Consider the following 19,168-nt stretch of genomic DNA (forward strand, 5'->3'; position numbering starts at 1 on the left):
ACGGAAGCTGTGGACAAATAACTTTTAATCATAAAAACAAACAGTGTTTACATGGTCCAATAATTTTGTGAAGAAAAAAAACTGTAAATGAGTCAAAGGAAAAAAAAAATTGTCTTCAGTTTTTTCTTTTATTAATGGGTATGGTTACAAAAATGTGGAAACCTGGACCACGGCAGAGTCATCACAGGTTTGCGCCAAACAAATTTATCATAGACAAACAACTATTCTTCCTTAAAAAATGTGGAAACCTGGACCACGGAGGAGCCATCACAGGTCTGAGCCAAACTCTGAACAACTATTCTTTCTTAGAAAAAAAGAGACAAGACGATTAGAGAGCCCGGCCGGCAAGGGGACTGAGGTGTACGAGAGTGGAAGCGGTTCACGCAGACAGATCGCTGCTGTTGAAGCGGTCTTGGTCGTACACCTCGGCGACCACCTTGCGTCCGCCGAACCAGCGGTCGTTGAGCGCCTGGATGGCTTTGTTCATCTCCGAGGCCATGGAGAACTCCACGAAGATCTTGACGATGATGTCGGCGTCCTCCTCCTCGCCCTGCTTCTCCTGGTAGATGATGACGCGGTTGACCGAGCCGAACTTGCCGCACTCTTCCGTCACCTCGCCCTCCAGGGCGTCGTCTATGTCCTCCGGGCCCACCATGTTGCGCAAGACCATTACTGTGGACTAAAATACAAAAATGAAAAAAATGGATACGTGTTTTGTTTTTTGGTGGCAACTATAGAATTACCTCCGACTTTCGAAGCAGCTTCTGCATGACCATGTGTCTGGCGCTGCTGCCCGAGATGCTCATGTGCTCCTGGTCGCTCAGCATCTCCTGGCCCGTGCCGTCCTGGAGCGCCTCTTCTTTCTCCTCCTTCTTCTCCTGCAGCTGGCCAGCGACGGCTGCCGCCAGCACCTGACTGGAGAGAACGGGCGGCGACGCCAGCACGGGGTTCACCAGGCCCACCTGAGGGAGCACTGGGATGGGAGGACGCACCGGAGTCACTCCTACGAGGGAAGCACCGGAAGGAAAATGAGAACATTTGCCTTTTTCGGATTTATTGATGGAAGCCTAACCAGATCATTAGCGACAAAAAAAGAAAAGGTGGCACTGTTCTCACCTGTGATGACGCCGGGCGCCTGTGCAGCCATGACGGCTTGCGGTATTCCCATTTGCTGACTAAGGAGCTGAGGCGCAGCTAACGCCCCCAGGACTGACGCGCCGGCTACGGCCTCCTTGAGAGAGGGGGTGCCCGAGACATTAGGTAAGGGAAACACAAGAACACAGCACAGAGGCAGCACAGTCAACAATCAACAAAGTGTGACCGACACGGAAAGACGAGCTGGTCTTTTAAATGATTCAAGCGACTTCTTCTGTATCAATGTGAGTGTTCTTACTGTGATAAGACTCTTGATGGTGCACATCCTAATGGTGAATGGGAGGAGTGTCTTTGTGATAACCCCATTTTTCTTTTTTGGGTGTGCAGTGCTCCCCTGCAAACTTTCTGCACTTGGCACCCACCGTTCCATGAAATTAATTATTGCCAATTTTTTTTCCCTTTTTTTTTTTTTTTAAATCCAGGCTCTGCTGCATATTTACTGGAGTGACGCACTTTCGCTGGAAGTGGCCAACCACCAGGGGGCGACACAAAGTTAGCCAAGTGATTTTTTAGCTTGACATTCTCCAATCAACTGGAGGCCAAAGTAATGCTTTGTAAGGACTTGACTAAGCTGGCCTTCTCCCAGTCACCTCAAATCAAAGCAAAATGGCCATCAGTTAATTTTATATTTACCTGGAAGGCCATTAAATCCCTGTGGAAGGGATTCATACTTGCCTGGGCCGTAATCTTGGCAGTGGCCGCCGCTGCAGCCACCGCCGCCGCCGGTGGGAGGCCACCGGGGGTGGTGGGGGTGAGCATGGGCATGGGAGGAGTGACCGCCTTGCCCACCCGCAGGTACTGACCCCCCAGGTCAAAGAGGTTCATAGAAGACACGGCGTCCACGGCCGACTGCGGCTTCTCATACTCTGAAAGTTAACAAAGTGTAGTTAGAAGGTACTGAGAGCGGGGCTACGTGGCGCCGCCCCCCCCGACCCGCCTCACCGATGAAGCCGAAGCCTCTGTGCCGTCCGGAGGTGGGGTCTCGGGCTAACGTACACGATTTGATCCTCCCAAAAGCCTCAAATACACTTTTGATGTCGTCGTCCGACAGGTCGGGGTGCACCGAGGCCACGTAGATGCGGTTAAAAGCGCGCGCTTCCTCTGCCAGCTGGTCAATGATGGGTTGCGCCTGACCGATGTTACTTGGCCGCCCAACCTATAGCACAGATCATACCAGCAGGGCTACTTAACGGGAGGGGGAGGGTTGCTTAGGGGAACCGAGGACACACTCCGAATCCCTGGCCTACATTCTCACTGCACTTGGCTCATCATCCTAGTCGTCCGTTACAGCGGTACCTTGACTTACAGGTTTGATGCCAGTAAAATGTTGATTTTAATCAAAGGATGTGACTGGAATTTGTGAAGAACAAATAACGCTAAGAAATGCTGTTTGGGCTTTGTGTGTAGTGTAATTACAGGAATGGCATTTTTTGTGTGTGTGTGTGTGTGATAATACAAAGATGAATTGAGGTGTGGATGAATACTGTGTTTAATTTGCGTTTTTTTTTTTTTTTAATCACTACTGTGTAGAAATGGCTCTATTATGTATCACTATCAAGCAATCCTTTTTGCCTGTATGCTTTTAAGGGCTGAGTTTTGTGAGTGTATTCATTTTCTTATTGGTGTGTTTGACTGCCTGTCCAGTTTGCTGAAACCGGCTGAAATGAGATTGTGGCTCTTTCTTACTTGAGCGACAGCTTGAAAAACTAAGTCAAGGCACCACCGCATTTAAATCAGGAACGGGGCTTTCCAATTCTTTTTTTTTTTACTGGGTCCGACGAAATGTGTGGAAAAAAATACGACGCAGCGAAAATAAATGTAGAAGGATTTTCAGCTAATTTATTTCAGAATGAGCTTTTATTTGATTTTGGAACGGCACGACGGACCAAATTCAAATCTTTTTTGTCGATTGCCCACTCCTGCCTTAAAGCTCTTCTCTTGAAATGACTTCCAAATATTTTAAAACTACTCACTACCCTCCGGAGAACTACTCTGTCTCTCTCTGCTCTTTTATTTTATTTTTTTTCACGAGTATCTAGACGGGACTGGGATCTGTACTACAGATGGGGCGGCCAAGCAACACCAACCAGGCGCAGCCCATCATCGGCACAACGTAGCAACAGAGCGATGCAGCGCGCTGCTGGGAATCGCGCTGAGAGGTCACGACGAACAGGCCTTGATACAAGTGTGGAAGCAACACATTCGACACAACACGCGCGCACACACACACACACACACACGCGCACGCAAGTCACACAGCCACGCACCTGCAAGTCAACAAAGACACACAAGGCAAAAGACAACAATTAGTGTTTGCATGTTGAGATGACAAGGAGCAATTTTAAAGGGCTGCTCAATAAAAGACAAGTGCGATTGGCTTTTATTCAAAATGATATTGTACAGTGGAACCTCAGTTTCCCACATTGTAAAAATTTGGAGAGCAGAAGTTTAGGTACACACAAGAAATCGGCCACTTATGTCTACCATCTCGAGTCGTCCTAAGTCAAGTTGTATTGGACTCTAAATAGAACAGTTTATCGTACGTTTATTCAACTACCAATATTTAATCAATCAACCTTTCACTAGTGTATTTTATTGTGGGGACATTTTTTTTTCACTCCCTAAAATGTTAGCAGAGGACTTTCTTCTCTTCCGCGCCTGCTGCGAGATTGATGGCACTGGGACTTTGGAGGTTCCACTGTAGTGTTCTCAACTTACCATTAGGACGAAATGAGTCCAGACTACTCACCTTAATGTTTCGCCCACCCAACATGACGGAATTCATCTGCTCCAGAGCCAGCTGGGCAGCCTCTGGCACGTCGTACTCCACAAAGGCAAAGCCCTGCGCGGCCCACCACAAGCAAAATGAAAACCGACCTGGCAACCCCCGCCTCCCTCCGGCAAGACAACTCGCTAACCTTGTGCTTCATTGTCACCGAGTCCCAAGACATGTCAATGCTCTTGATGGGACCGAAGGGAGCAAAGGCCTGTCTGATGGTGTCCTCGCCCAGCTCATAGTAAATGGAGCCTACGTACACCCGGCACATGATGGCGAGAGCGCGCTGCCGCTGAGCTGCCACCTGCCGACCAGGAAAAAAAAACCGGCCGTTAGCATTATAGCGAAAGGGAACGACGGGGAGAATATGCACACGCACACACAAACGGGAAATAATAAATGTGTAGTTTTCTACTGTGCTTTGGTTTCCCAAAAGTAGCCTAGGGCCAATTCAAAGTTAGGGAAAGGGGGGGGGGGGGGGGGGTGTTCGGTCTGAAGATAATGAGATAAGGTAATCAAAAAAAGGGACAGACCGTAGTGGAAGACGTCTTATTATGTATATGTAGAAGCGTTATCAAATGACTTATGGAGGCAGAGAAAACACTGACGTGATTGACATGCACAGCCCTTACAAACATTTGGCTTCAGAAACTGACCTGTAGTCCAGGGATGCAAGTAAGGTACAAAAAAAATAATAATAATCGCGGAATTCATACGAAATCCAAACAAAAATCTTGAGAAACACATCGGACAGAGGTCTTAATTTAACAACGACTGATCGAAACGCGTTTTCCATCACCAAGGCTCACGTTTCAGTCGCACGAACGCGACGACTGCTAACCATCCACTATGCCATGCTTGGATGGTGCTACAAGCCGCTTAGAAGACCTTTAAACGTGAAACGACTTTATCTAACTTGCTTGCCCAGAAGCTAAAAACGCAAAAAGCCCCATTTTAAAAATGTCTCTCAAAGCTTTTTCGGATCAATTACGGCAAGGACGCTAACAAAATACTCGAATGCAAATATTTAAATGCAGGGATTGGTGCCACATCAAAAGTCCTTTTTTTTTTTTTTTCTTTCATTGAGAATGCGCACAGAAAAAAATTTAATAATCTATTGACCGATTGTAAAGGTGAGAGAGGATCTCCAAAGCCCATAGTCACTGCTGCCATCTGAAAGACAGTAAAGACGAAAAAGGTGCTGAAAGGTAGGTTAGATATCCCTTAGCTTTTTGCTTTTCTTAACTTTTCAAAACAAAAAAGAAGGTCATGACACCTAGACAGACAAATGTGCTTGTCTACTCTTTGAGCAGACTCTTCCACTAAACAACATACAGTTTGGCGACTTGCCTCCTCCATTTTAAATGACAATTTTATCACAATTAGTAAACAAGCTTCCTTTGAGCAAAACATACTAAACACAAAACTATGCCTTCGTAGGGAATTCCGCCATCTGAAAAAGAACAAAGAGGCACAAGCAGGACACGCTCTACACATGCTTTTTCGCTGCATGGTGGAGAAGAGGGGAAGAGCATCCAATTGAGCCTTTTTTTTTTTTTTTAATTGTTTTAATTAATGAAACAAGAGATACTTGGATAGGAAATCTATAATTTAGAGACTGTGCAGCCGATACATTGTTTTCCTAAGGTTTAGCCAAACTAACGCGCAAGGAAATAAAATGTACATCTCACCTGCAGATTGGTGAGCTGCTGCTGCTGATGGGCAATGGTCTGCTTCACCAACACACTCTTAATGCTCTGCTCCATGGCATACTTCTTTGCCTGGCACATGGGAAGCAAGCGACATTCAAACCTCCAAATGTTTAATTTTTTTTTTTTAAATGATGGGTTAAAAGAAGGGTTGTGAAAGTGCTTCGCTACCCGCTGCAGCGCCTCCTGCTGCTCCGGGGTGAGCGGGGGCAGGCCAAGCTTAGAGCCTGTGCCCTGTCCATTCTCCATCGTCATCGCTGCAACTCCCTGCAAAAATAAAAATTATAAAATAAGGTTTGCATGTTTGCTGATTTTTTTTTTTTATATACGTAAAAAAAAAAAAGCATTTAGGGAAATAGATACTTATAATTTAACATCGACATTGCATTCATTTCTAGACTTGGCCTGAACGATGAATCTTACTTTAGGGGATTATATTAAGCAGCTACAGAAAATTAATATGAGTTTGTTGCAATTGGTAACAGTCAAAAATTATCTTGCCTTACCTACCAAAGCCGCCGAGGGTTGGCTCCACCACACTGAGGGGAAAAAAAGCCCCAGAGGGGGAAATGATGGGGACTCTTCAACAATTCAACAAATCCTGCGGGAGGGTAATAAGAAATCAAATAAAACTTCAGATTACAGGAATAATGTAAAGCAACAGGCAACGAAACAATAACGCTGACAATCTGCGTTCTGGTTAGCGCGGTGCTAACGCTGCTCTTCATTCAAAGCATTGAGATAAAAAATGGGTAAATCGATCACTTAGCGAAGCAACATTGAGTTCAAAATTGTTGGGGATGTTTAACGATAGACAAAAATTGGCGATATTATACATCCCCGATATCAAAGCAATTAAATTATTTAGGCCCCGATTCGGATGGCTATCACGGATGCTAGCTGATTAGCAATCGCTAGCCATTCATTACAATGGCGCGCAAAGCAAAATGTATTTCTTTTCCGCTAAACACTCAATACAGCTTTACAAATACAATATATAAATGGATAAAGAGTCTGCGCACTTGTTAACCGACGTCCACTCGAGTAGAAATCCGATTAAAAGGCAACTTTGTCAACGACGAATATTTACCGCAGTCTCCGTGTCCGCCATGAAGCACACCTCCTTGGAGAGGCCCTCGCTCTGGCATGATCGCGAGAATTGGGGTAGTTCTCAAACACGGCGGAATGATAGGATCTCGCGATAGCACAGCCGCCTTGACGTAGTCGAACGGAAGTTGTGCAGCGTTAGTACGCTCCACAAAAATCTGACCACTTTCTTATCCACCCTGCTTAAATTATTGCAACCTTACGTTGCCGAATCCTACTTTTCTGATTTCTTACCTTACCCCTTTTTACTTTTCGATCCTTAATACTACACTTTGCAGTTTTCTGCCTTCTTACACCTGCTGCCTTCTTTTCATCCACCACGCGTTCTGACATCCTTCGATCCTTCATGTACAACTCCAGACTCACTGAACATGTCACAAGTTTATTTATCTGCCATTGCTACAATATATTACAAACGCTTAATTAAGTAGAGCACATCCAAAGGCAAGTTTCATTCAACAGTCTTGTCTGATAAGACCAATGTGAATGTTTTTCTTCAATTATTATTGTTCCATGTATGCAAACATGCAGCTTACAAGATGGCAGAAGAGCAAGAGTTTTCACATTGGAGTAGGATCCTTAAGTAAACTAAAAGCCACATAGAAATAGTATACTGCACAGCCTGTATGGAAGGTTCGGGAAGATTCCGGGTTCCCATCTGCAGCGATAGGCAGAGTAAAACTCAAAACAGTCACTGTACAGCAGTCTGTTATTAAACTTAGAATTGACAAAACAATGAGAAAACCAGTGGAGACAATTTACAACCATATCTTCACCAAATTTCATGTCAATGGATAAAAGTGTTGTTGTTTTTTTAACCAGGCCCCGTTCACATCGAAGCTCATCTGAAATGGCTACTTCAAACTAAAATGGACAACTTCTTGTTTAATCTGGTCACTGAGACTTTTTTGTGTGTTGTGCACCAAAATTGATGTTCATTAATGTAACTGATGTTTTTTTTTTTTCCTTCCTAACTTTCCAAGTATTCACTATAGAAATAGTTTTGAGGGGACATCAAATAAACATATTCAGAACACAATTTGTTTGTTGGAAGAAGAAACAATAAATGCAAGTGGGCTCCAATAATAATCATATGTAAATATTATGCATATTATAGCAGTACTGTACTGATTCAACAACTACAAAAAAAACGGAATAAAAATTTGGACAGATTATCGTTTCTCAATGAAATCAAGACAAAACAAACGGGGCAACACTACATAAAGCAAAAGAATTACACTGGTGATCAAATAATCATGATTTTAAGTGTCAATGACTCCAAATGATATTTACATCCAACGCACATGAGGCAAGTTGACGTTCATTTGCACATTCACATCAGGGGAAGAGCTCTTAGCCATGTCAAATAGAAAAGTTGTGCTTTTCCACCATCTTGTGGCAATTTTAGACCTTTTTAGTTGCAGTGTGAATTAATATTGGATTACTGAATTGAGGTCTACCTTTTTTTTTTAGATGCACTTCAATGTCATCCTTTCCCAATTAGTTTACTAGTCTTAAAATATTTAGTTGCCATATCAGGCACTTTGAAACAATTCTTTGGCACTGAAAACAATTTTAATCGGGGAAAAGCCCTTAAGAGCACTGCAGGCTAAAAGGAAATGCGGTATGAGAGATATTAGCGAGCGCAAATCCACATGACAACCTTGTGCGTTGCTTCGCGATAATAAATAAGTCCACGGTGAATGAATGTTAACAGCGCATGATGAATGGAGTAGTTAAAAAAAAAAAAAAAGAGAGAGATTGGCCATGGTGGACGCTGGAGTGCAAAAATGGTGCGTAGTAAAACATTCGTTTGACAAACAAGATGGCTGGATGTTGAGAATGGTAGCGTCCGGCACGGAACTGACACGTTCGGAGGGAGTCGATCCCAACGTAAGCGGGTCCTCCTATTCGCTTTTTTTTGCCGGTCGCCGTGACGTCTTCCTCGAGCCTCCTTTGGGGTTTCTTCACATCCCTTAGTTTTGCTGCCGCTTCCTCTGTTTCCAGTTGTCGGCCGCCGTAAAAGGCCCTGATTGCCGTCCGTCCAGGGGCTGCCGTGACTTCCTCTCACTGCGTACTCCCAGAAGCCAGAGCTCGTAGCCGGTGTCGCTTGATGGCGTCCTCCAGGAACCCGGCCACCTTCTCAATGTCCTCCTTAGTGACAAAAGGAACAAGAACGTACATTCTTATCATTCATTTTTTTGATTTTATGTATAATTCTAGAATAAGAGAAGATTATGGACAACGGTTTAACATTTATTTGTGTACAAATATAACACAATTAAAATAGAAATGCCATTTTAGCTAAATGCTAATGTTGCTGATGCAACTACGTGATGTCAGTTGTTTATTTTGGCCTTTCAAAAAGATTTCTTTCATAGGTCACATTTCCTGGATTTTCATTCTACAAAAAAACATAGCGTACCTCATTTATGAAGGCGTAGTGAACTAGTTCGCTGGCGAGGTCTTTAGATGTGTCGGCTGAAAGGTACACATGACATCATCAAAACACAGCGAGCCAATGAGAAAGCAGCATTCGCGTCGGGTGCTAAACCTACTGGGGAGGATGTCACAGCTAAGCTGCCGGTGAAGTTTGTCGTCCATCTTGAGAAATAAAGAAAGCTAGAGTAAAGATAAAAGAAAAAGTCCATATTAAAAAAACAAAACAGATTTGATGTAAGATGGAGCCCAATAAGAAGAGCCTTTACAGGAATGTACCTGATATACAACGTGACTCACATGAGTTTTGGTCCCTTCCTCATTCGACTCCAAGTTGCAGTGCATCTGGATGACCTAATAACACACATAATGTATGACAAATGTAAAAAGAATTTTTCAAGTTAAAAAATGCCACCGGTAGTATGGAAAAGGCAAACCTTCCTGCTCTCGGTCTCTTGCGGCTCCGGCGTGGGCGTCTTGACCGTCTCCACCTGCTCCTGAGACAAGGAGAGGGCGCGGGGGACGGGGTGGGGCCGGGACGAGGCGAAGTTCATCAATGGGTAAATCCCGTTCCTGATGGACAACTTGATTAGCATCTCAGCTAATGCGTCCGGTGGTGTTAATGACTTACTTGACGTCCTCCAGAAACTTGTCCAGCTCCAAAGGGGACACGTGGGAGTACCTGTGGGATATAAAAAAGCCAGGTTGGTTCAGCATTTAATACTTATGGGTTACTAAAAAAAAAAAAAAAAAAAAAAAAGACTTGAAAATAAAAATTACTTTAGTTGAACTCCTAGCCTGTCTTCGTGCTTAATCTCGGCCATGACGGCGTTCGGGTCGAAAGACTTGGTCCTCTCTTCCACGCAGTTCTCGGGAAGCAAGTCTATAGAGCCAAATGTTTTCAATTTTCCATTGAAAATTTAAAAATTCAAAAATTCCTGCGAGAGAAACTCACACTGGTTGCTAATGAGGCAGTGGGCGGCCAACAGTTTGAGGGAGTGCACCTCAAACAGGACGCGGTGGAAGAGGAGGTCGTGGGCGGTCGGTCGGAGCTTGGCGTCGGGGTGCAAACACGATTGCGTGAACTCCTGCCATGAGAGACGACATCCATTTTGATTGCTAACATCTCACTTTCAATTTATGCTAACATTGTTTGTTTAGCAAGCGAGTCGAAACAATGTGGCTCATACTCTCATGAGAGGGTCCTCCAGGGATTGCCCCGCGTTGACAATGGCCTCCTTGGAGACGGCCACATCTCCGTTAGCCTGGATCTCCAACACTGCCATCTAGGGGTGACACATTGCCTGTTAAAACACAAGCGCACACACGCACGCAACGGTTCTCACCTCCAGAGCGCAGATGCCGAAGGAGAAGATATCGATGGCGTAGTCATCTTCGCCGGCTGGTGAAAAAAAAAAAAGACGTAGGAGTGGGTGGAGACACGGAGGAAACATCAAGCAGTTGATGTTTAAATTGGTAAACGTACCGCCATATTCTGGTGCAAAAAAATGAAGGTTCCTCTGCTCGCCACGATGTTGCCTCCCCTTTCCCTGGACGTTGGCGTCTGGGAAAACTGGCGAGTGGAAAGAAACAAGACCATCATGTGGGTAATATCGTTGGAGAGCAAATAAATGGACTTACCGTTAACGAAGAGCCGATGCCACACTGCGGAGAGAAGATGACAAAAGATGAATTATTTTTCCGTACTAGCACGGAATGCCTGGCTTGGGGATCACACCTGAGCCGATCTTGATGAGTCCGTTGTGCTGGATGAAGATGGTGTCGCACGTCAGGTTGCCGTGGATGATTGGCGGATCGCACGAGTGCAGGTAACTGCAAGGAGGGGGGGGGGGGGGGGCGGAGTCACATAAATAAAAGAGCCGCAGTTGCAGCAGGGTTGTAAAAAAAAAAAGTCATCAACCAGTACCTGAGGGCAGAGAGGATCTGCGTGCACCACCTTTTCCAGGCCTGAAGCACAAAACACAATCCCGGTAGGAATTTTTCAACTGAGACGCATTATTGATAAGTTTTTTTTTTTTCTATGTAACCTAATTGTGAGAAATAGCGACCTTTACGTTCATGGTCTTGTGGTTCTTTTTGGTTTTCTTCAGAAACTGCTTCAGGCTGCCCGACGACATGTATTCGGTGATGAAGATGACCTGTCCATGGCGGTAACGTAAGCAAACATGAAGAGCTCACACATACACAAATATCCACAGAAAAAAAATCTAAACATACCCGAGCCTGACTTTCCTTCATATCAAGCCAGTATTTATGGAACTTGACAATGTTGGGGTGCTCCACTTGCATTAGGTTCTCAAACATCTCCTTGATCTTCTCCTATACCACAAAAATGGAAAGAAAAAGAGACCAGAAATGTTATGAAAAGCAACAGAAAATGATCAGAAGAAATATTTTAAGTCTGCGTACCTCCTGAGCTTTGAAAACCTTCTTGTCGGAGAAAAGCACCTCATTCCACACCACCTCCACTCCTTCTTCTGTGTCCATGGCAAGGGAGGCGCTCTCCACACCTGGGACGTTGCCTTGGCTCACCTGCAAGAGACCGAGACAGGAAAAAAAAAAAAAGAAAAATCAATAAAAAAAAATTGTTACAGCACAGATTCTCATCTAAGAAAATATACCGCCTCCTAGTGGATTGGAGCGTTAACGTTGATCGCAGACAAAATTGTCAAGTTGCAGGCTATAAAAATGATAACTACCACACAGCGTGATAAAAACCCACAAACTCGCCATTAAAACTAATACATTTCACGCACTATAAATCTCTTAGGTGAAAAAAAAAAAAAATAACCGCAGACTGACAGTGTGTGCCTTCAAGCCGAACCCTGAAAGAGCAAAGTAGCAACGGATTTGATCTCGTGATTACTTAACAACAACAACAAAAAAAGCATAGCCGAGAAGATTAGCCATGCACGCGCGCTCTCTCTCCCCACTGGAATGATAACATCTGTTAAAAGCTCAATAAAATCCATTCAGAATAAGTGGAATGTTTTTTCTTTTGTTTATGAAAAGAAATAAAAATCATTTTTTGTGCAGTTTTTTTTTTTATTTTATTTTGGTTGCTTTTCTGTTCCAAAATGACTCCCCCCACGGTACTAAATTATTCCGACGTCAAGCGCTAAATGCTAGCCATTGATAGAAGGCGACGAGCGCGCCCTTCGCCGCGTCACCGCAGACGCGTGGACATGAAACAGCTTTCAGTTTGCAGCTCCACAGGGGGACCATTGTTCGGGCAGGGGGCCCCAACCGGGCTGACCGCGGCCGCCGCTAAAATCAGCTTTTAAGACCCTCATTATTTCCACGAAGGAGGTTTACGTTTGCGAGAAAGGATTATGGAAAGGTTAGGGAATTGATTTCCAAGAAAATCGGAGGTAGTTTGTAGGGTAGGAAGAACCGTTGAATTCACCCGGGGGGGTTGAATTTGAACTTTCCAAAATTGCATAAGAGTTTATAGTACATACAAAGCATGCTAGACAGGTTCCAGAACTGGTGTTGGTGTCACTTAAAAGGTCTCGCCAGCTGTTGTTGTCTTGGACCATTTTTGCTCTCTGCCTGTCGCCTCTTAAATCAAGTACTGTCTAGTTCCAGTCGTAGTATCATATGATATCATCTAGAATGATCTCTATCTCCAGCCACTGAGATGGTAATCTGATTTTTGGTTACGGATCAAGATGTGGGCTGGCAATTCCTTCCCTTGACAGGCTGCCAGGCCCGAATCGTGTTGAGAAACATTCGGTGGCAGAGCTGCGGCCGTTGCGTGGTCACGCTCGAGCGCTAAACAAGCAACCTGGGGGAACTGCCTTCTGATTGGCTGGCGTAAGGGAGGCGGTCGAAGGCACCGAAGTCATGTAAGAACACCGACTCGTGTTCTGAAGTTTGGAAAGAAAGTTGTTTTTCTTCTTATTGTGTTCAATGAAATGTTATAACTAAAAAGTACGAAAGGTATCGGTACTTGGTATCGGTGAGCACGGAAAAGTGTGAATACTCGTACTGGTATCGGTCAGAACAAAAAAGTGGTATCAAACATATGTAGTCATTTATATAGAAATAATTTATCTAAAAATTTATATAAAAATGAAATATATAAAAATTTAACAACCACTTGTTCAAAAGAAGGAAAAAGTTTTGCTTGTCACAGCCATGGGCCTTTTTTCACAGTTTTTTGCTGACTCAATCTTTTTATGCAAATCAGATTCAGCACTCGAGAGCAACAAAAAAAAAAAAAAAACGAAAGCCGCCGAGCTTGAAACGACTTGAAAATCCAGCTTGAGTTTGTGCGAGCTGGAATGTCAGCGTGTTCTTGAAGCCTCTGTTTCTTTATTTCCTCCACTTTGGCAACAGTTCTAAAATGCTGACGAGTAGAAGTCAAAAGCTGGGAGGAAAAATTCCAGAAAAAGTCAACTCATTTCAATCGCACAATCTCATCAATGGATATTAAAAGCCGAGTAGACTCATAGTAGCGACGAGATAACGAGGAGATGAAGACAGACGGAGCCTGCAATTGCCGGTGGCCTGAGCCACTGACCGTCTGCTGACCTTTGCCTCCATCACCCTCTCACTGCTCTCTCTCTCTGTCTGTCTGTGTCTCTCGCCCAAAGCTGTCACATGGGCGGCTCTCTGTGTGTGTGTGTGTGGGTGATGACTAATGATGTGGTGCTTCGGTCTAAAGGACATGAAATATTAAAAACTCCCAAACCCTGAAAATTATGGACAAGGTCATAGGTGTCACAAATCGTATTATCACATCACATCACACGTCTTGATTTCTCAAACAATCTGGGAAAGCGAGCGAGACAGCCGCGATGAAGGCCGAGCCGCCCGAGCCGTGACGAGCATATCGAGTGTGGAATATTACATAAGAAAAGTCACCCTTTGCCATCTTTGATCTCCCTCCCCATCTTCCTGCAGGACGAAGGTGCTCGTGCAGACATGTATCGACTTCAAATCTTTGTGGAAAAGCAGGTTGCGCGACATTTTACGCCAGGTCAGAGGTCTCGAACACTTTTGCACCGCTTGAACTGAGGCCCTGATTAGAACTGCAAAATTGTACCTAATAATCTGACTTGTGCCGGTCCCATGAGCATATCCTTGATTCGATTACTTTCAGTAATATGGTGCTATTACTACTGTGAACATTTTTTTTGTTGACTATAATGACCACATGAAACATTCCTACTCTTTCATCTCTCATCCGGAACGCCGTGAGTAAGCCGCACCCTTCGACTTTCACAAGCAGACCGAGCCCTACTGTTTATTTACTTATTGTCCAACGGATAAGAGCCCTTGATAGTAGGCCCGAGTCACTGTTCCGTGTGAAAGGCACCGATATCGAATTGGTGAACGATGACGATCTGTGATTTGCTCACCTCCTGAGCAACATAGCAAAACAAACCGATTCGTTAGCTTAATGCTAACACTTGTTAACATTTATTTGATACTATCTCCTGATTTTATTGTGATATGGTTTTATTTTACTCTATGAAAGGTAAGTGTCAGAAAGGGTGTGTAAAATGAAATATATTAGTATAATTATATAGTAATAATAACGTGAAAGCTAACAGCTAACAGAAATGAGCATAGTCTTTCAGGCAGCCTGCTAAAGCCACCTTTTTACCAGTCACCGTTCGGTCCGTGCGAAAGGTATTTTGTTCTCATTACGATCACTTTCCCCGAGTTTGCAGTTTATGAAGTGCCTCCTCCACACAAGAGGAGGAGTACGAGCGCTTTACCGATTGGCCTTTTTTTTTTTTTAAGCTAGCAGTTTCCATGTTCCCGGGAAAACAAGTAGGCGTGTTTTTGTTTTTCTTGCCTAAATTGGTGCATTTGCGCAATTGACTCTGTTCTTGGAGCCAGGCTGCATTTAGGAAAAAAAAAAAATTCTTTCAAAAGACAAAAGAGTGTGACTTTCCCTTGGCCTTGGCAACCTTACTGCAGTGCAGTAAAAAAAAAAAAAAAAAAAGAGTTAAAGAAGTCGAATAAAACATCAAATATAATGTTCCAATTTGCTGTGAATTGCCGTTTCTCTTCATCCATGCTCTCAAAGCCGACTCTCCACCTAAGAGGTTTATAGTGCTTATCCTCTCCAGAGACGAGACGGAGCTGCGGCAGTCAATCCCGGACTGACTGTCGACTACTTCCTGGACGTGTTTCAGCACTTCCCTGGCATCCTATTAAGCTGTTACTGCAACAACACTCCCAAAAGTCTATGGTTGCATCATTGAAATGGCTCGCAATCAAATGAACTGGAGCTGAATACTGGCATAATGGGAGTAGGTGGGTGAGGAGACCAGTTTCACAAGTCCAAATGTGTACCATGAGAGCAAGCACTGTTCTTGGAGAACAATGCCTGTCTGTATAAACAAAGCCAAAGACTGAAAAGCAATGTTATCATCCTGATTGATGAGCAGGCGCGAGAAACTTTCAAAATTCAAAGTCTGAAATCAAAAACCAGCAAAATGGCAGGTTTCCGCTCACGTCGTACAAAATTTCCGCCGAAAATTCCTGTTGCAAGTCAGTTAGCAGCATTTGCGTAAGATTTATTGCGAGCTGGGCTTGTTCTGTAAAGTTTTTAAACTTTGAACTCCACAAAATGGAGGTTCCAAACAACTGGTGCTAAAATGCTAACGCATAGCAAGATATCACCCCCGACTACACAAAACAAAATTTCATACAACTTTACCACGACAAAGCATTTTTTTTTTTTTAAATCCAATTTTGACAAATTGTGAGTCACTTTTACTCAACCGTGCTTGATTTCCTGTGTCGTTATGTTCAAACTGAGTGACTACTTCAAAAGAAGGACATGAGGAGGATTGAGCCAGCAAGGAAAGCAAACCACGAGATCCCGTGTTTATTGAAATGCTCGAGCTCAATAGCAAATCAAGCGGTGAACTTTGACACACTAACTTATTTAACATGTGAGCTACACTGAGCTTGCTGGATGAAATGAGCCTTATTACTTCTTTTACCTTGTCACTAGTTGCTAGGCAAAATTCATGGGGCACAATCATTTCTAAGGATTCACCTTAGTTTTTACCAACATTGAAGATCCGATGTGTTTTTCAGAGACTGATTTGATTTGACTCAAAGATGTCAATTGAATATTAGCAGCAATAGCATGTTTAGCTAATGCATCACAAGTTTTCTCTGTCTGTCAGAGTTAATGGAACGTTGGGCAATCAATGGGTGGAACATCGCTCGGGTGGGGTTGCGAAAGGCCGAGCGTCATTTCTAGCTTGGATGTGCGAGGTCAGGTTGTGCCGGTAGAAGAGTGCGAGCCAGAGATAACCGGGTACAAACGCTTGGTTTTATCACTAGCGGCTGTTGCCCGACGTGAAATCGCTGAGTGCTAGAAGGCCATCACTCTTGTTGTCTGATAATCAAACTCGTTGTTGCTTAAAAGGACTTGTTTGCTTAGTCATGTTCTCACTTATTGTTGGATTGAAGCTTGAACACAATTTGTAAAACAAATTAGGGGTCATGAATTTTTCAAGACCCTAATGCATAAGCAAATGTTTTCAAAATTAAAAGTCAATATTGAATTTTTTTTTTTGTTTTTTTTGTAAACATGGAAGAAAAATTGGGAGTTGGAATCAAATTCAGCGTGTATGTTTTCGGAAACACAATTAAGTCTTCAATTGACATTTTTATTTTGTATTTATGTTATTTTGTTTGTTTCTACCGAGAGGTGAACATTCTATTGATTCTATATCCATAAATATTCTGTTAACAATTTCAGTAAAAAGTATAAAGAGTCCAAATATTGCAGACAGCTTTGGTCAGTTTATCCTCCACTTCAAACTCCAAACACAATAACAAACAAATTATTAAATTCCAAAAGCTAGTGTCACTCAAAAGTGTGCATTAGTATTCAGACAGTGCAGGGGTACCTAATGAAGTGTCCGGGAGGGGGGGAGAGTGCTTTGCGGCGCAGCACACACACACCAACGGAGACACACACACACGAACGAACATAGAATCCAATCCAGACATTGAGCAACCCAACCTGTTCTTTGCGCTTCTGCCATCTTCCACAAGGGCTTTCTTCCAGGATCTCGCTCTCATCCTCGCTCTCCTCCTCCTTCCCTTCCGATCCCGATTTCCTCTCCGGGACGGACATCGTCATCTTCACGCCGTCTACTGTTGACAGATTTTAGCCCCCCCGTCCTCCTCCCTTTACTCCGACCTCCTCCGTGTGTTCGTGGGGAGGGGGATGAGAAGATGACCCACGGGACGACGCTTTGCCTCGAGCGACGTTTTCGCTACCTCCGTCGGTGTCGATAAAAGCTGAAAACGAGCTTCCCGGTTGGGATAGACGCCACACCCCCTTGTGGGTGACAAAAATATAGCAGACACACTGGAAAGAAGGAGCGCTAAACTCGGATAGAAATCGGGAAAACTCGCTTCTTAGCTTCCAGGTGATAGTCCAAGCGAGGTTGGGGGACGTGCAGAGCTTCCCCGAGGAGGCGGTGGTCGCATGATTGGCCGGGTTTTAGGGACGAGGGTTTGTGTTCCGCGTCTTGCTCCGAGTAGAGGAGTGTGTGTGTGTGTGTGTGTGTGAGTGTGTGTGTGAGCCGCTGGCGTCCAAAGCTTAAACAAGGAGCGTCGAATGGAGCACATTTACCGTAATGGCACACACACAGAGGCTTTGCAAAATTTAGCTGCCCGAGAGCACCTGGAAAGCGGAAGATAAACATACGGGTACTTTTGAGGCAGGACTGAATTATCGGGGTAATGTCTTTTTTTTTTTTAATGCGTGTCAACACGTACACGGCCATTTTGTTGTTGGGCAAATAAAATATTGGTTGTTTTTTTTAGTTTTGGACCATTTTGGAGTATAGTTAGAGATCATCAGAGTAATTATTTTCACACGAAATTGAGATTAGCTTTGTACCGCCAAGGCCAAAATATAATAAAAAGGTTAAATGAAAAGGAGTTAAGGTAAAGAAAGACATTAGGGGTGGTGGCAAATTGTTGTAATGTGCTGAAAAGTAGAGAATGCCAAAATGCAAAAGATCACTTTGTGTCATGTTAAATCATTCCAATGCACCACTCACAAGACAGATATTTAGAATGATGAAATGGTTCACATTGGATCACCCAAAAATTATTTTGGTGAGACCAATTTAGGAGCATTACGGTAATAGGTTGCATTAACATGAGGCTGGTACGACATCATACTGCCCTCTAGTGGTCTATTGGGGGAAAGCACCTACCCATGGAGGAACAGACGACTGTAATTAATGTTGGCCTACTATCGTGTTTTTTTTCTTTTTTTTTAATTGCCTTTGACGACGTATTTATTTAAACATTTATTTGGGTTTTTATTTCAATTAATGGAGTAATGTAGAAAGTTTATATAACATCTAATTATTTGTTTTTTATTTATATTTCTTTCTTGAAATGAATACACATATTTTATATTTTGCATGTGATTAAATTTCATCGTATTACTACTTGTAGAGCCGCCGTGTGACATTTTTACTGTCATTGCTACTTTTTATTACCACCAGTCATGCAACTTTTACAATTTGTTTACCAATGTGGTTGCAACCGAATGCTGCAGATTCTTATTGGTCAGTGAACTGTAATCACACACGCATGTTGTAATCACTCTCCCTCTATATTTAGCACCTCGACTTATATTTAGGGAGGCCCCACTTTGCCAGACTTCCGTTAATGAGATTCGCTCTTGGCCAAGGCTGCACAATATGAGCATTGGGGGCGGGGGGGTTGCAAAATGGCGCCTCAAACATGACAAGGCCGGGAGAATAATGTGTGAATAAGAAGAAGGCAAATATTAGAGTAGGGTTGAACGTGCATATTTTTGAGTGTCATTTATGATGTCTGTTTGCAGTATTACCACTGTATGTGAAAATGATATTCAAGTACAATAACAAATTGTAATGCAAGAATGGAAAAAGTATTCATGAAGCAAAAGTGAACATAATCCTATACGGAC

The 19,168-nt window shown here is 43.5% G+C and overlaps 2 protein-coding genes across 11 annotated transcripts; both read right to left on the minus strand.

Annotated features, from left to right (window-relative positions):
- Positions 1-109: 109 nt before the first annotated feature.
- Positions 110-6,814, minus strand: LOC147041590 (poly(U)-binding-splicing factor PUF60-like). Of its 7 annotated transcripts, none has more exons than XM_085939362.1 (12): positions 6,731-6,814; positions 6,151-6,241; positions 5,812-5,907; positions 5,623-5,712; positions 5,054-5,104; positions 4,074-4,235; positions 3,905-3,997; positions 2,098-2,311; positions 1,831-2,021; positions 1,117-1,231; positions 744-1,003; positions 110-679 (listed from the first exon to the last, which is right to left on the minus strand). In XM_085939362.1, the coding sequence occupies exons 3-12, from the start codon at positions 5,893-5,895 to the stop codon at positions 380-382; spliced, it is 1,560 nt and encodes a 519-aa protein (XP_085795488.1). In that variant the 5' UTR covers positions 5,896-5,907; positions 6,151-6,241; positions 6,731-6,814; the 3' UTR covers positions 110-379. The 7 variants fall into 7 exon arrangements, with proteins under 7 accessions (XP_085795488.1, XP_085795484.1, XP_085795485.1 ...); XM_085939358.1 differs by having other exon boundaries at positions 1,789-2,021; XM_085939359.1 differs by having other exon boundaries at positions 1,789-2,021; positions 6,147-6,241.
- Positions 6,815-7,113: 299 nt separating this feature from the next.
- On the minus strand, positions 7,114-19,104 carry nrbp2b (nuclear receptor binding protein 2b). Of its 4 annotated transcripts, none has more exons than XM_085939702.1 (18): positions 17,213-19,104; positions 11,617-11,739; positions 11,425-11,526; positions 11,256-11,345; positions 11,114-11,154; positions 10,925-11,019; positions 10,828-10,851; positions 10,673-10,759; positions 10,533-10,588; positions 10,377-10,472; positions 10,142-10,274; positions 9,967-10,069; positions 9,818-9,868; positions 9,624-9,683; positions 9,487-9,540; positions 9,306-9,369; positions 9,173-9,228; positions 7,114-8,901 (listed from the first exon to the last, which is right to left on the minus strand). In XM_085939702.1, exons 1-17 carry the CDS (start codon positions 17,330-17,332, stop codon positions 9,196-9,198), a joined length of 1,332 nt encoding a protein of 443 aa, XP_085795828.1. In that variant the 5' UTR covers positions 17,333-19,104; the 3' UTR covers positions 7,114-8,901; positions 9,173-9,195. The 4 variants fall into 4 exon arrangements, 3 of the variants coding, with proteins under 3 accessions (XP_085795828.1, XP_085795827.1, XP_085795826.1); XM_085939701.1 differs by having other exon boundaries at positions 9,624-9,759; XM_085939700.1 differs by having other exon boundaries at positions 9,466-9,540; positions 9,624-9,759.
- Between the last annotated feature and the right edge of the window lie 64 nt (positions 19,105-19,168).

Source organism: Syngnathus leptorhynchus, chromosome 19 (assembly GCF_054491065.1).
Source record: "Syngnathus leptorhynchus isolate UIUO chromosome 19, UIUO_Slep, whole genome shotgun sequence".
In the NCBI taxonomy this organism is placed as follows: Eukaryota; Metazoa; Chordata; class Actinopteri; order Syngnathiformes; family Syngnathidae; genus Syngnathus; species Syngnathus leptorhynchus.

Excerpts from the sequence above, each read along its gene's own strand:
- LOC147041590 (XM_085939358.1), bottom strand. The coding sequence starts at position 5,895 with ATGACGATGGAGAATGGACAGGGCACAGGCTCTAAGCTTGGCCTGCCC. Across the intron at positions 3,998-4,073 it reads CGGTGACAATGAAGCACAAG|GGCTTTGCCTTTGTGGAGTA; the intron begins GTTAGCGAGTTG and ends TGGGCCGCGCAG. Across the intron at positions 680-743 it reads AGCTGCTTCGAAAGTCGGAG|TCCACAGTAATGGTCTTGCG; the intron begins GTAATTCTATAG and ends TTTGTATTTTAG.
- nrbp2b (XM_085939700.1), bottom strand. The coding sequence starts at position 17,332 with ATGACGATGTCCGTCCCGGAGAGGAAATCGGGATCGGAAGGGAAGGAG. Across the intron at positions 10,275-10,376 it reads TGGAGGACCCTCTCATGAGA|GAGTTCACGCAATCGTGTTT; the intron begins GTATGAGCCACA and ends CTCTCATGGCAG. Across the intron at positions 9,869-9,966 it reads AGGCTAGGAGTTCAACTAAA|GTACTCCCACGTGTCCCCTT; the intron begins GTAATTTTTATT and ends TATATCCCACAG.